The 17,412-nt window shown below is 31.8% G+C and overlaps 1 protein-coding gene across 1 annotated transcript; it reads left to right on the plus strand.

Annotated features, from left to right (window-relative positions):
* Positions 1-2,044: 2,044 nt before the first annotated feature.
* LOC108908699 lies at positions 2,045-11,414 on the plus strand. The gene is made up of 2 exons (XM_018712815.1): positions 2,045-2,875; positions 10,658-11,414. The coding sequence occupies exons 1-2, from the start codon at positions 2,111-2,113 to the stop codon at positions 11,102-11,104; spliced, it is 1,212 nt and encodes a 403-aa protein (XP_018568331.1). The 5' UTR covers positions 2,045-2,110; the 3' UTR covers positions 11,105-11,414.
* The last annotated feature ends 5,998 nt before the right edge of the window (positions 11,415-17,412 follow it).

Here is a 17,412-nt window from a genome sequence, read left to right on the forward strand (position 1 = left end):
TATTCAGTTGATCCTACTGTTGCTCTTAAGCAAGCTTCTATTCTTCGGGGAATACTTTCGATGAGATTGTTTATAAGCTGCTGAGGCATATTTTCTCAAATCACGGTGGCAGCATGTATAAGGTCTGGAAGGGCCGCATAACCCTGATTTTGTTGACGAACTCTTCTTTTCAACATGTCCCATGCATGTTCGATCGGATTCAGATCTGGAGACTTCGGTGGCCACTGTAAACTAACAATATTCTCGGTTTCCTTAAACTCAACCTGTTGCATGTGATAGGAAGCTGAGCTGTCGCCCATGAACAAAAAAATTTCTCCTACAGGGCCCCTCCATAAACGAACAACTGGGTTTAACATGGAATCAATGTATACTTGACCTGATTGTGGGTTGCAATGCGATGACGACTTTTTCTTGGATGATTTTCCAGATTTCCGAGTTCTAAATACCGTTGGTAGGTTCCCGATACATCACTTTGTTTGACTCCAACAATAGCAACCTGCCTTTGCGAATGTCTCATTTCAATAAGTGTCACTATACGACCCCTGTCTACCTTTGAAATTCCTTGGAAAGGCATTTAAAAATAAAAGTACATTTTTTAATAAAGGTAAAAGACATAGGAAAAGCACACTATTGACTAAACAATGTTATCACTTGCCAGAGTTTTTTCTTACTTTTTAACGATAGTTTGGAGAAACATAAAATATATCGTTCTGAATATGGGGTGATGCAGTATAAAAGTTGATATAAACGGAATATTCCGGAACAAGCCGGAATAAAAGAAAGTTTTCCAATAAACCGGAATCAGTGCACATTTTGAGGGCTAGTGGATCACTCCTTGGCTCTATCTCATTCTACAAGGGCAGTTAGGAGATAATTTTCTCAAAAATAGACTTTCAGAGGTGAAGATGTACCCATTTATTGGCCCGCTTGATCGCCAGACTTTAATTCGCTATCTAGAGCTTTTTGAAGTAAAAAGTTTACAGTTGATACTTGGACGAAATTGCGAAAAAGAATCGAGAAAGTGTCCAAGGCTTGTCAGTAATGTTTGTATTTTAAACAGACACATGTCGTCTTTAAGAGGAAGGTTAGAATTGTCAATTGTGTATCAACAAAAACGGAAGTCAATTTCAACACTTATTGTAATATTATATTTTTTTAATTTAATTTAATTTAAATTGGAGGACTGAAAAATGAAATTAATCCCTACTTATTAGCCCCATTTTCTTCATTGTGCGACTAAAGTTTAATGGTGGAGTACCCTTAAAAGGTCTTCAAAACTTTCAAAATTTCAACTGCTGGTTTTTAGGCCACGCATGATATACATAGGATGTGCTAACGGACGAAGAGATAAGAGATAAGAATAAATAATAAATAAAAATGTTTGGTTTTATATTTCAAACGGGACTGTAAAAACAATCTTGCTTCATATGGTTTAGTAAAACCACAGACAATATAGCTTATCGCCAGCTATTTTGTCTGTGGTAAGACGGATCTAGGAAAATATAAATTTATACAACATAATAAAATTAGTGCTTTAAAGAACAACGTTATAAAAATTTAATTTAATTATTATTTTTAAATATCTTGAACGTAAAAAAAATAAATAAAAAGCGATAGTGGTTTTAAGGTTTTCTCGGTCAGTGCTAATATTTAAATTACGATGGTTTTTCGAGTTGTTATGCCGTGACCTTAGCTAGGAATCTCTAACCTGCCTTTGTTGTTCTCAGCTATTAGAACCCCTAGGTTCTCCTTGAAGTTCATTACGGTTCTTATTGAATCTAAGGCCGCTACAGACGTACGTAACTTTTCCTCGAGCAATGGTGATACTTTGAGACGTTCCTTAGTGACCTCTGGAACTGATTGCATCCAATGCTTTCAAACGTTTCGCCGTTAATCAATGTCAACATCTTCAGTGGTGACCCTGCAAATGATTCGCCGCGATTGAATCGTGGGAGTTATCGACACCTTGTATGTTTTACAATTACCGGTTTAATCAAATTCAATTTAAACATCCCACTGAAGGTCGCGACAATCTCGCTTGTAAATTATTACCACATACATTCTTATTGTCAGTAGTGTGCCATAGCGATAACACGTATCTGAATAAATAATGAGTTCACAACTTACAGTAGAACAAAACGATTGCATAAGAAAAATAGCTGAAAATGAGAATATTAGTGATTATTTGTTGGAAGTCAGCTCTGGTTCAGTGAAGGGTGATGGCTACTTGGGGATTATGTCAACCGTAAATATAATTAGTGAACGCAAGAAGCTAAATTTAATAATAAAAACAGCTGAGACCAATGAGGAGTTGCGAAAGAAAATTGTGATCAGAAAGGCATACCTAAGAGAAATGTTTACCTACAACAAAATATTCCTGGAATTTGAAAATTTCCAGAGAAAACGAAACATGCGGAATGGTTTTACTGCATTTGCAAAAATATACGGAAGCTGCGATGAGGACTGTAAAGAATTCTTAATTTTCGAAAATTTGAAGGAAGTTGGTTACAAATTATGGAACCGTAAAGTTCCCATGGATGCGGAACATGTAGCATTAGTATTTTCCGAATATGGAAAATTCCACGCCGTGTCTTTAGCCATAAGAGACCAGGATCCCGAAATGTATAAAGAACTTACTAAAGATCTTATGAGTATATTTGAAGATTCATATTCCAAAGAAGAGTTCGATCACGCAGCGAAAATTAATATAGATAAAGGTTTTAGAGCCGTTAAAGGTGACAATAACGCTACAGAAGCACTACGAAGATTTTCTGATTCCCTTGCAACTTTATTCGAGCATTTTAACATACCAGAAAATGGTATAGTTATTAATCATGGAGACTGTTGGTGTAACAATATGATGTTTAAGTATGGGGTAAGTTTAAATTCATTTCGACTTTCTTCAATTTTACTACTTTAGTCATATTTATAAAATAACGTTGCATCCAATCCATTACGTTATAGCCAATAGAAATATTTTTTATCTTATTAAAAATAATTTCTTAAAATAAAAGATTATTGATAATGAAAAAAAGTAATTTTTTCTCTATTTATTAAGGATATTTTGCCACTTGGAAAAAAATAATGAAATTAAACCCTTGCACCAAAACGATTAGTTAAGGATCAGGTGTAAAAAATAGTCAATTGGGTAGTTATAATCCTAAAAAGTACACATAACCGTATCTCCGATTTCAATAAGTTTTGAAAATCAATCTGTTTTCGATTTTAGAACCGAGAATGATGTTTCATTTTTAATTTTAACAACTTGAATGTATTTGTTTATCTGCTTCCATTACTACCATATAATATTCTATTGTTATTAACTTCTGAATATTGTGTTTAATAAATAATCATGTTATCTTTCAATTTTCTTTTCACGTTATTCTTCTCTAGCATTTTGGTAAAAAAACATGTTCTAATGTTAAATTTAGGATCTTTAGGACATAATACAGAACATGTGAAATTTTTATTGTGTATGTAATTTCCAATAGTTGTCTGACATCATTTGGTTTACTTCAAATATTTTTATAAACTTTTGTAACAAAATTCCCAAGGTATTGAATATTTCAATTAATTATTATTAACAATAATATATTTTGAACAAATTAATTTAACTCTATCACACAAAGATCTAATTACGTCTTTATTTCTTATAAACACATCTTACTTCTAAAGAACTAACACTTTTCATATATGCATGCATTCGTTTCTTTCTATATCTAAGATAAATTTAATTGTTGGTTATTTATTATTAATAATAATATATAGAAAAATATTTAACTTGACAATGATAAAAGGCCATTTCGTCTGTATACCACCAAATGGTAGTGCATTTTCTTTTATTTGAATTTGCTAACATAGTTTTCATAAAAAAAAACATAAAAATATTACTTAAAATTGGTGATAATGATGATCCCATAGCCATTTCGAAATTTTGTTGATGAAATTTTCTTTCATGTATAAATTCTTTCAATAATGTTAAATAAATGTTAGCAAAATAATGTTAGCATTACCTTAACAAGATGGTAAAATTTTAAATTATTATAATTTTTATATCAACATATTTCTTTTTTTTCTAATTATAGGTCTAATCACATTTTTTTCGAGTTCATTTTTTGATGTAATTTTATCTTCGCTAAGTTTAATAGTAATTAATGGTAATGTGGCGTCTAGCACAGTTTCCTAACGATATTTGTAATAGAAAAGTCTTATACGAAAAAAATCTATTTTTGCGTTTTTTTTCCGTAAATTAAAGTTTAATTATGGATCAAAATATTTTCTCTGGCATGGTTCTGTCCGTGTGTTGTATGATGAGTTACGTGCTGTAGACCAGCCGTGTAAACAAATCGTCGTTGAAAGATAGAAAGATACCTCTCAATTTTTGGGTAATTTTTCAATGCAAAAGTTCAAACTAAGAAAAATAGATATTTTAAAAAAACTGATGATATTTTCTTACTATAATAATTAATAGTAATTACTATCTTAAATGCATTGTTGTTACGTCAAGAATTCGCAAACAAAACCACATCCGTAAGCATTTGTAGTTGCCAACTGCGTGCACTAAACAAATTCCATTAAAATATGAAACAAAATGAATTCTAAAGAAAATGTTGAAATTGATCCCCATTAGCGCGGATACAGGCATGGCACTGACGCGAATATATACTTTGGCGAATATTTTCCCAAATTCCAGGTATTCCCCTAATAATTGTCAGTAGCCTCAAGAATACGGTTTCGCAATTCTTCCACCGTAGTGACTCCAAAAAAAGTCCGTTGGAGTTAGATTGGGTGACGGAGGTGGCCACGGCACGACCAAAGATTCCAATCCATCGCTGAGAAAACATTTCATTCAAAAGTTTCTTCTCGAGTACTGTGTGGAGGACCCACAAGTACATCGCGTATTATGCCGGCCCAAACATTTACCGAGAACCGATGTTGAAAATGTGTTTCCCTAATCGCGTGAGGATTTTCATCGGTCCATATGTGCAGATTATGGAAATTCACTTCATCACGGGGAAATGTCTCCTCATCTGTTACACAAACATAAGCAGGAAAGTCTGCTTAATTGGCACATTGCCGTAAAAACAAATTGCAAAAACGTATTCGTTGATCACAATCCGGGGGTAAAATCTGTTGAACTCGTTGCAGATGATAGGGGTGCAACAGCTTGCGCCTTAAGATGCGATGTACGGAACGAGATGAGGTTTCTACTTGCTGTGTGAGTCGTCGATTACTACTTGTAGGGTCTTCGTCAAGATTTTCCAACACTGCATTAAGGTTCACTTGCTGACGACGTCCTTCTCCTCGAGGAATAATACTTCCCGTATCTGAACGCACTGTAGGATTGTATTTGCACATGGGGGGTTGTGACCATCGTTCCCGGTACAACCTAGTCACCGCGAGCGCATTTTCTCCAACTGCATCAAACACTAACACCATATCGACACGTTCGGAAATAGTAAATGCATAATAATGAATTCAATACAAATACATAATCAGTTGACTGCACAAATTTTTTTACAGTGTGGCTTAACCTTCTTTTAGTATTACTAGTATTAGATTATACCGACTTGATTTATAAGGTTGTATCTCGGGTCGCATAAAAACATATCCAAAGTTTTTAATAAATAACACAGAGTCGGCCTTTATTTTTGTTGATTAAATGAACTTTAATTTACAAAAAAAAAAAAACGCGAAAATAGAACTTTTTCGGATAAGACTTTTCTATTAGAAATATCATCAGGAAGCTGTAGTTTAATTTTTATAGATTATACACGCCACACCCTGTAGTTTGTTTGATCAATTGATGATCAAATTTAGGACTATTTTTTTAGCTCAATTTAGGTAATCTTTTTTTCTACTTCTAATTTTTCAGACGTACTAAGTTATCTATTTGACATGCCAATAACGGTTTTATCGATGACAGAAATGTTATTTAATTTCAGCAGTTCTGAGTTTTGTCTTTAGTGAACAGCGTTTTTGACATACTTACACTTTTGCATTCACTGCGCACTGAGAATATTTGCATACTTTACTTTTCAAGTTGGTAGTATATCGAAAACGCTGTATATTTATTTATGTATATATTTTTTCTGTTTGTTAAATGCCATATTACAGGAATATTATCTCACGACTAATTGTATTTTGTATATGTTCTAATTTATTTTTGATATCACTTACCAATTGTATCTTTTTTTGTTGATGGAAGTGAATAAGTAATATCAGACAATAAAAGAATTAGTGCTGTTAAAAGGTTTTGGTAATTTCCCAATAAATCATATCTAGTTTTGCAAGTGTTTGGAAAAGATTGCCATCCCTGTATTAAAAAACATTAAGTTATGCAGGGTGTCCCAGGATATGTGTGCAATCTCTCGGGTTTATACAGAGCAAGTAAAAATAACGGGACAAGTTCCTACAAAAATTTTGCCTGCGGAGATACACGCCCCTAAAGGACACCCCTGAAAATCGTTTTTTAATAATCTTTAAAATACTTTGTATAATTTAATTATTAAAAAAAAACAAATACAAATAAGAGTTGCATTTTTTAGATAGGCACAGGAAGAATGCAAATTTCATCGGTTTATTTCTCCTTTTTTTTAGTGTGTAAGGTATAAAATTATTATTTTTATGCCTTTATCGTAAAGGGCGTAAAAAAGACATTATTGTGCTACAGTTAGTCCATCCCGGGCAAACTAAAGAAGCCAAATTGTTTTCATGGGTCAATTTTTAAGGAGTCTTATCTGTTGTCCATCGTATTAAAAAATAATTACTTAAATTACACAAAGTATTATAAAAGTTATTAAAAAAAATCGATGTATCTCCGTTATTGGGAGTTGTCATATTATTTTAACATCCCCTATATAAATTCGAGAGATTGCCCACATATTCTGGGACATCCTGTGTAATATAATGCCGTTAGAACACAATCTGGTACAATTATGAAACAATTATGGTCATTACATCGACCAGTGCTTCCTTAGTCCCTTCTAAACACCTTTATTAGCATTATTTTGAGGGAATTTGATTTGTATATGTCATGTGTCTGTCTTTGCTCTTATGATATAATTTTATTTCATTTTTATCATTTTACATGGGAAAAAGGTGTAGAGATTTATTAGTCTTGTGTTCTATCAAATGTTAGACAAAGTACTTATCTATTTTGCAGTAAAAGACAAAACTAGTGTATGTGTAACTCTAAAATCGATATAGTAATATACAGTGCAAATCATAACTGGGTGTAAAAAATTTAACCGAAACAAAATAATTGGTCATACAAACCTTTGTTCCAAAATGCCCCTTCACGAATTGTATTTTTAGTCCAATCAATAGAGGTTTTGTTTATGACAAAAATACTAGTAGCAAACTGACTGTGCCATCATATAAAGGATACTCTGTAGATATATGCTTATATGTTTCCTATTCCAACTAACGACGCAATCTGAGTGCTATAAAGAGATAATTTGTAGAGAATAAAACGAGAGTGCGATCGGATAATTAGAAACGAAGAAAATCCGGAAAAATCGGAAAATTTAGCGTCTTTTTAAAAATTCATTACATCGACATTTTTTAAGTTGTAGAGTTGACCCTGTGCGCAAAAGTAGTGAATTATATGTACTTTAAGTGTGCACAAAGCAAGCGCTGTCGGACCATTAGTTTTGGCACAATTGCAATTTGAATTTTTTTTTGGTGCACTATTTTGCAAAATTTCTGGATACGTTGGAGCATTTTAATTTTTCAGCCGGATTTTAAAAGTAGAAGTATAATACTACAAAGTGTACATTCTAAATTTCCGATGAAATGATGCGAAATTGGTGAAAAATTTCTCCAAAAATGCTCAAAAACGGCCGAGCGCACGTATGCGGTTGAGTAATGGGGAACGATAGGGAGATGAGGGCCTCTATCGAATGGCATAATCAATTTTTATATATAACGTTTTGTCTCTCCAGGACCATCATCAACTTCATTTTTTTAAATACGACCCTAGGAATGTTATTACATTTTTTGCAAGCCTTCATGATCCCCAATACTGTACTGCACTGCCTCAACCCGAACCAGATTCAGACGTTTTGTCTCGAAAAATGCATCTTCAGTGTATTCGTTCCAAATTTATCTAAATTTTTTATTTAGATTTCTTTGTTTATTGAATTATCGTACACTGTAAGTGTCGTTAGACCCTGTGAAATCCATATAGTTATTTAAACTATTACCAGCACTGATTAAAATAAAAAATTATTAGTTTTATTCCCGTTTTCATAGTTATTTCTAGGCTTTTCGAGTGCTCAAAATTCAAACAAATTCCGATCTATTTTTTTTCAGCATATTCATACAAATACATCTGACATGCTCTTTCAAAGTTGCGGTTACAGAAAATAAATTCAGATAATATTACGCTGATCTTCATTTTCAACCTTTGCCAAAACGAAAATGTTTTTAAAATTTACTGAAATTTTTTAAATAATAATATTCAGTTGGCGTTTTGGTTGTGCATATGCATTTTTAAGAATTAATTTGTCACAATAAAATTAAAATTGTAATAATATTTTAATTTTGACGCAACAACTTGAGTTATGTATGACCAAGTGATGGTAATAGTTAATAATAATAATAAATGTTTTATTAACGTGTGGTGGTATTAACACCAGTTTAAATAACTAGATGAATTTCACAGGGTCTAAAGACACTTACAGTGTACGATAATTCAATAACCAAAGAAATCTAAATAAAAAATTTAGATTTTGGAACGAATACACTGGAGATGAATTTCTCGAGACAAAACGTCTGAATATGGTTCGGGCTGAGACAGTACAGTATTGGGGGTTATGAAGGCTTGCAAAAAATGTAATAAAATTTCTAGGATCGTATTTAAAAAAATGAAGTTGATGATAGTCCTGGAGAGACGAAACGTTATATATAAAAATTGATTATGCCATTCGATAGAGGGCAAAAAGTGGCCATGAGAAAGTGTTCTTCTTTTTTCAATATCACCCCAAACAAGGCTGAAATGAAACAAAACGGATTTCCAAAATTTCGTTTTTTTTTTCAAATATTTCGAAAACTAATCATGTTAGCCTTGATTTTTTAGAGGCATAATGTTGGTCTCCTGATTACGCAACTTTACCCCCATTTAAGCTACTTCGTACCTCTTACCGTTTCCGAGATCTCTGTAGTGAAAAGCGAATTTGTAACAGTCTGTACAGGTATACAATTTTGAATATTGTTAGTTATAGTATAGTTTAATATTTTATATTAGTAAGATATTCGATTAATTGTTTTTGTAAATCCATATTATTGTTTACTGATGTATTTTACTGAAAATATGCACGGATGCTTTTTATAGTCCAATATTAGTTGCAACCTTTTTTTTTTTAATTCACCATAGTAGTGAATGGCGATTACACGTCACTGACGTTGAATATTCTGCTGGTCCCTCACAGGAGAGTAGCAACCATAGACCTAGTAGTTTATAAGGTCTATGGTAGCAACTGACAGTGACATTTACTACACCAAATTTCAAAATAATTTGTTAAGCCGTTCGGTTCTGGAAATATTAAGAAAATACTATTTTTTTTTCAACTTCAAATACCCTGTATCTTTATAGGGAGGCACTTTGGAACAAAGGTTTATTTAATTAATTATTTTTCACTCTCTCATGCTCATGCAAAATTAAAATTTACATTTTCCTAGAATTAAAAATGGTCTCTTTTACGTCTATAAGTATCTGGGTAAGCCATAAAAACAAATGAATATTCGCGTACGTTGGTCCTTTGTGATTATACCAAAATTTTAAACTGCAAAAACATTTTTGTCTTATATTGGATCAAAGAGAAAGAAAGAAGATATAAGTCTTTTATTATGCTACAGGTTGTGTGTGAAAGATGGACATGATACATTGTAACTATTCCTTAATTCGTTTAGAAAACATCACTACACCATTTTCCACAGATTATCTTCAATGTATCAGATTTCTCTAGTGTTGACCTCTAGTTAATCTGAACTCTGTGTTAATTTTGACTAAGAAATAGCGAGTAGCAGTTTTACAATCAAATGATCTTGTTCTAGTGTGACATACTAACGAAATGTATTGATATACCTATATAGTTAATTTACAAGCTTTTGTAAAAATTAAATAAAAAAAGAGAGAAAAAATTTTGATTTTCCTTTCGTAATAATTTAATTACATTTGTAAAAATCCTTAATGAACAATGAAAACTATAATAATTCCTTTAATATGGCAATTTTAATTATTATTTATTATACGATATCACTCACATATGGCTGCAAACTAATCATACTTTTTCTAAATGTCGTCCTAGACAGTACGTTGTATGCAATAACCAATAATCGAATTAAATGACCCAGAAAAAAGAATAATAAAATGTATAATATTCACCTTGACCACTTCCAAAATTAATATTCTGTTTTGAATGGATAAGAATTTGTTAGGGTGAATTTAATAAATAATATCGTTTTGCGTTGTAGTATTGTGTTCTCTTTTTGCAGTGTAATACTTTTCTTCATTTTGTGAATAATTTTAACTGAATCCTTCCTCCTATCTATTAATTCATTACTGAGAAATATATTATCCATTTGAGGATTTTGAGAAAATTATATCTTCTCCCAAAGTTTTTCTGACTTTTTATGTTTCTTCAATTTTTAGGACAGTCGAAATACCCACAAACCGACAAAAGTTTGTTTACTGGATTGGCAGTTAACAAAAACAGGCTCTCCGGTTTACGATTTGGCATATTTCTTTTTTGCCTGCGGTTCAAAAGATATTTTTTATGACTATAAGAAATATCTTAAAATATACCATGAAACTGTTTCGAAAAATTTAATTGAACTCTCCTGTGACCCTGAGAAAATATTTCCTTACACGTTATTGGAGCACCACTGGAAAATGCATGCAAAGTTTGGTCTCTTCATGGCTCTTATGGTATTAACCGTGATGTTAAGCGAAGTAGAGGAAGTTAAAGAACTTACAGACGCAGTCGAAAATAACGAATCTATTTTCGAAACCTTCAATTATGACGGTATTAACATAAACGAGTATAATAAAAGAATTTTAGATATTGTAACTTTTATGGCAGAACATGAATTGATTTAGGAGTACAATTTAATTAATTAATAATTAATAGTTTGAAATTATTAAATCATGTAGTTATTGAATCTAGCTATAATGTGATATACCTAAACCTAAAAAAAATTAAAATGTTTTTATTACGCAATTTTTTTCAAATGGCCATAGATTCACTTAAGGAAAATAATTACTCAGTTTTACGTAGTTCATAGATTGTTGAAAGTTTATAGTCAAACGAAGAAGTGTAAATAGTAAGTAAGAAAGCATGGCATTCTTGTACAGTATTGGTCATAGTAGGTAAAAGTTTTGATGAAATAAAGAAATTATTTTTGTTTCATTTATTATTCGCATTCGAACGTCTTAAAATTAACCCATTGTTTTAGGAATAGTTACGTTCTACAGCTAGACAGTAACATTTTAAATCATAAGTACTTTTTACCATTTATTCGACAAGACAAATACAACAAACTAACTTACAAGTAACTAACACTAACAGGTATGTATTCGAATATTTTTATTTGACTATTTAGAAAAACAATTTAATAAAAATATAGGGACTTATATTGTTATTGAAAACGAAACAAAATATAACTTAAGTGAAATAACTTAAAATATTATAACACAGATAAAATCTAATAATACATCCATTTAATATTAAAATTAACCTTAAGCGTTCATGGAATTATTCGTTATCGTTGTTGTTTGTTCCTGTATTAATTAGGAAGAAGTCAATAATATTTAACATAAGTTTGTAACGGACCTAGTAAGCATCAATTGAATTGAATTATAGTTATTACGCAAAAAGAAAGTGTTCTCTCTTCAGATTAGAGATAAAAAAGAAATGGGTAATCGGGATCCTTAATTTTACTAAAAATTACCTATGTGGTAATTGATTTTCAATACCCTGTTATTTTGGCATGTTTCGACCGGTAGACACGTCAATGTCGGAAGAATTTCTGTCGGATAAATTTAAATCGGCATTTGCAACAAAATTCCCAGTAACTGAAGCTAAAAATAAAAGATGTGGTCATGACTTTTCAAGACCCCGGGAAATTGCCATGTTTTTGGACTTTTTCGAGTGGAAAAGCGGAGGAATCGAGAAAAGTCGCAGAGGAAAAATGTGGTAGACTCGTCAAAAGGATGCTCCTCAGCTCAGGAGTATGTGGTAATCAACTTTCCAGAGGGGCCTGTACTGTGGACTATTAGACTTAAATCGGACAAAGTGGTAGTACCTATATAATATTGTGACGGGTCATACTATCTATTCTCCCTGTATTCTCTTCAATAAGCCTATCAGGAGCATTATTAACAAAATCAATTGCTGCTTTACAGTGTTCGTATTGCTGTAGCAACAACAATAGCTCGTACAATATCCAAATGTAATCTTCACCTTGTAGCTACAATCCCTTTATGGGGGTTGAAGTGTCAATTTTCATACAAAGACGAGTGGGTTGTGTATGCCTACGTTTTCTAGGCTGCTGAAAACAAAGAAGACTACCGAAAATGAATCCAACCTCCTCGTCAACCCTCAGCACCCTTTGCCACCCACATACACGCCCTTATGAGGGTTGGAATGGCAAATTTCATACAAAGGCAATTTAGTCCAGGCGGTATCTGTCTTACAAAGGGTGTACTCGGGTAAAACGCATATGATCGGAGATTTGCTTTATTATTATTTGCTTTAACGGCTTCTAAATAACTTCAGAAATGATAATTTTTCTATGCAAATAAAAAAAACGTGGGCTTAATTGTTATTACAAAAAAGTATAAAAAAAATAACAAAAAAAATCATTTTTTTCTTGTTATTCATTTTAGACAAAAATGGAAGAGGAAAAAAAGTTTTGTAATTAAATTTTGAACAAGATAGAGTTAGTTGTAATTCGAAAAAATAATTGTTGTTGTTGCAAAAATCGGAAAAATCATTTAAAAAATTGCAAAAAATGCTAGTTTATTTGTCAATTTTTTTCAGACACTTGAATAATACCTAGGATCTTCATACTCTTCCAAATTAAACTTCTTAGTGCATAGAATCATCACACCAAATTTCATCCAATTCGGTTCGATAGTTTTTACATAATAATTGTTTAATTTTTTTTATTTTTTTTAAATTAAAAAATTTTCAAAATCAAATTTCTAAAAATCTAAAGCCTTTGAATACTTGAAAATTTCACCACAAAAAGAAGAGCTCTCAAGCTTTAAAATGCTTTTTGAAAAATTCAAATCGGACGATTAGGTGAGCCGTGGTGATTGTTTAAACATTTTCGCAATTTTCACGCTTATAAACAATTGCAATAATTTAATGTTTTTTCAAATTTTTGGTAATACTAGTAAGTTTGTTTAAATATTATAAAATTGTTTAAACAATAATTATTTAAATAAACAACTGAAAATTGGTATCAATTTTTAGTTGTACGATAAATTTCTAAAAGTCTTTCAAAAATTATTACTCACATAAATTGTGAATAATTATAATTTTAATTTTTTCGTTTACTTTTAAAATATTTATCTAAAATTTACTTTTTATTTATTAAAAAAAGTATAAGAATCTTTCTTTCTAAGAATAAGAAAAAATAAAAAAAAATTAAACAATTATTATGTAAAAACTATCGAACCGAATTGGATGAAATTTGGTGTGATGATTCTATGCACTTAGAAGTTTAATATGAAGATCCTAGGTATTGTTCAAGTGCCTGAAAAAAATTTACAAATAAACTAGCATATTTTGCAATTTTTTAAATGATTTTTTCGATTTTTGCAACAATAATTATTTTTTCGAATTGCAACTAACTCTATCTTGATCAAAATTTAATTACAAAACTTTTTTCCTTTTCCATTTTTGTCTAAAACGAATGGTTGCTAAGTTGTCGACGAGAAATCCAAGAAAAAAATGAATTTTTTTGCTATTTTTTTATACTTTTTTGCAATAACAATTAAGCCCATGTTTTTTTTATTTGCATAAAAATATTATCATTTCTGATGTTATTTAGAAGCCGTTAAAGCAAAAATCTCCGATCATATGCGTTTTCCCAACCCGAAATAAGTACCGCCTGGACTAAGTGGGGTATGATTCGGGGTAACTTTTAAGACGAGTCCTCTCGTCTTTCATAATTCAGGGTACTTTTTCAACCGTAAGTCTCCTCGCCTTTCCGAAATCTTAGTATGGGGGTGGTAAAGTGACGCTAAGGGGTAACAAGGGGGTCTTATTCATTTTTGGTAGTCTCCTTCGTTCTTAGTGGCCCAGAAAACATAGGAATACACACCCTTTTCGACATTGTATGAGAATTGACATTTCAACTCCCAGAAGGAGGTGTATGGGGGTGGTAACGGGAAAATAGCTAGCTAAATTTTTTTTATGGTCATATTCGGTTTCAGCGACCCCAAAAACGGAGGGATAGGGAGGGTCTACCTTCTGGGTCTTGACTATGTCAATATTTATTAAATGATGTTATCACATTGATGCTTGATTTGCTATATTCCGATAATAAAGTTAATCAGTTAATTTAAGAATAAAATTTATTAAATAAACGTGTTAATATTTGAAAAGGAAAATTGGTTTTTGCCTATATAGCAGAGAGTGAATGAATAATTTAAAGAAATTTAGCACACTGTATTAGTTTCCGCAAAGTGTCACTTCTGAAAATTAACGGAAAAACATTGCCATGATAATCCACACAATTATTACTAAAATGGGATCGGCACAAATTGTTTGAAAATTCGACGTTTACGTTTTGATTATTTCTACAATTATTACAGAAAACATTAAAATTTGTTTGCAAACTATTCGTAGCTTGTATAAATAAGGTAAGACATAATTTTATTTAATGGTATTTTCAATAGATCAATCCACGTAAATAAACCATATCTTCAAACTAAATAAATATTTTTTTACATGGAACTACATAGTGCATTCAAATTGCAACATTTAAAAAGGACCATTGGGTACAAGAATATAAAGGGCGTCCCAAAAGAAACGCAGGACTTCATATGACGAAAAAAGAAATTCTTAATTAAAAACTTGGCAAAGATTGTCATTAAATATGAAAGAGGATATCAGAAAGATGTCCTCCGCGACTTAGCATACTCGCCTTCGGCTGAATTTCGTTGATAACTCTCCAAATTTCTGCCTTTAACTCAGGAATGGTATTTATTTGAGCAAAATAAACTTTGGACATTACGAATCTCCACAGGAAAAAGTCGCATGGCATGGCCTTGGTGATCAAGTCACTTCACTGTTACGTTAAATGAGTAGTGCATTAAATTTCTGACGTAACAAGTAGACAGTTTCACATGCCGTAAGGCAGGTGGAACCATCCAGCAGCAACCACATGCCATCAAAATCCATGCTATTCAAATGAGGCCACAAAAAGGTTCAAAGCATCTCTCGATATCATTCTCCATTAACAGTCACTGCATTTCTAGTCTCATTTTCAAAAAAGAACGGACCTATCACACCACAAGCGTAAAATCCACACCACACTGTCACTCTTTGGGTATATAGCGATCGTTCTTGCATGATCCGAGGATTGTGTTTATCTCAAATTCGACAGTTTTGCTTGTTCACATAGTGCGTATGGGAACATGCATGAAAATATTGATATTCATAGCAAAATCACTTATTGATTCTCCATCATCCAATCAACGAATGTCCGGCGCATTAAATGGTCGTCCGGTTTCAATTCCTGGTTTAGCTGAACCTTGAATGGATGCAGATGCAGATCTTTTGTTAAAATTCGTTGCATTGTGCTTTTTGAGATGTTTCATTGCAGTGACAAACGGCGCACCAAGGTTACGGTAACTTCCGCCACACCGTAGTAATATTTTCGACTGAACGGCCAGTACTAAGTTGGCCTGTCTTTTTATTGTCTACCAAAAATTTCTAATTTGTTCACAGTCTCAGCTACACACTCCCTATTTGTAATGAATTTTTACAATCTTCACTTGTTTTATTTTGTTGGTCGGACTGTACCACGTGATTAATTCCTTGTTTAGTTGAAATGGCCGGGTTTTAAAACGATAGCATTCTGAGACTTTGGTGGTCAAAACCATTAAGTGGCAAGTCAGATATAATAAAATTAATTTATATGAGTTCACTGGTTTTCTTCCTTTATAAAATTGCAAGTAACAAAGCTATCATGTATAATAACATAAGAAGCTACTAACAATTGGAACAAAAATTGATATAAATTAGCACTAATTGTTCAAGATTATGTTGAGGTGATTTCTATATTTTATCCCAACTAGATTTTGCTACCTTGAAATCAAATGTTTATATACAGGGTGATTCAGAACTTATCCAAAAAAAATTCTGGATGTACAGGGGATCCTTACAAATACAATTTTGTAAAGAAAAATTCAAAAAGGGCAGTTCGAAAATGATTTAAAAATACACTTCTGCACGGCACTGGAAACTGGTCCACTGTAAAACCTGACCTCGCACAATGCAACCAGCATAGCGGTGTGATAAAAACCGACAAAAACTTTCGCAAGTAAAGAAATAAATAATAATTTTATAGCACCTATTTTATATCAGCAAATTCAACTGCTTTTGCCTTTATTAATTAATAAAATTAATTTGTGTTTTTAAATAATAAAATCATTTACCATACCCGATGTTACAATAACAATTGTTCAAAATTTTATCCACCAACGTGTAAACACATTTGGGTCCGTCTTACTCACTTTCTACGAACTAACACAAATGTTGTCTTGCTTCACCATAAATTATTAAAACGATATCCATCAACTACGAGTTGCTATACACGCAAACCATTTTTGACACTAACTACTAAAAAACTATGTAAACACCACAGATAACAAGTAAACACTATCGCAACGACGATTGCAAAATCAGATTTCAGTATTCGGAGTCGCTGAGTCCACGTAGCTCTCCACGGGTATTGCGAATGATACTAGAAACTACAGTTGCCCAGCTATGTAGTGGTTAAATGTACTATAACTTCAATATTTTTTTTTCTCAAAGAATATAAAGATTTTACAAAAATTTTTTTTAACTTCTTGACTTCATTTCTTAATCCGCATCTATTCCCAAATTTTTTTGGATAAGTTGTGAATCACCCTGTATAGTATTTTTTTTATCAAATGTTTCCGGACATTTTTTTATATAAAACTTTTTGCTTAAAATTAATTTTTCTATTACTTATTTCATTTAAGGCACTTAAAACGGTGACACCCTGTATAATAAATAAAAATTGTCATCCTGTACGTTTAAATGTATATTTTACAATGTTTGGTTTAAATCAATTTAATTATCTCACTGAAGGTCTCTACAATCTTACTTCTAAATTATTACTATTATTACATCATACATTCTCATT

This window comes from Anoplophora glabripennis, unplaced genomic scaffold (genome assembly GCF_000390285.2).
Source record: "Anoplophora glabripennis isolate ALB-LARVAE unplaced genomic scaffold, Agla_2.0 scaffold396, whole genome shotgun sequence".
NCBI lineage: Eukaryota > Metazoa > Arthropoda > Insecta > Coleoptera > Cerambycidae > Anoplophora > Anoplophora glabripennis.

What these genes read in the sequence shown, in the direction of transcription:
- LOC108908699 (XM_018712815.1), top strand. Translation starts at nt 2,111, where the DNA reads ATGAGTTCACAACTTACAGTAGAACAAAACGATTGCATAAGAAAAATA. An exon ending in ATATGATGTTTAAGTATGGG is followed by an intron (nt 2,876 to 10,657) that starts GTAAGTTTAAAT and finishes TTCAATTTTTAG; the next exon opens with GACAGTCGAAATACCCACAA.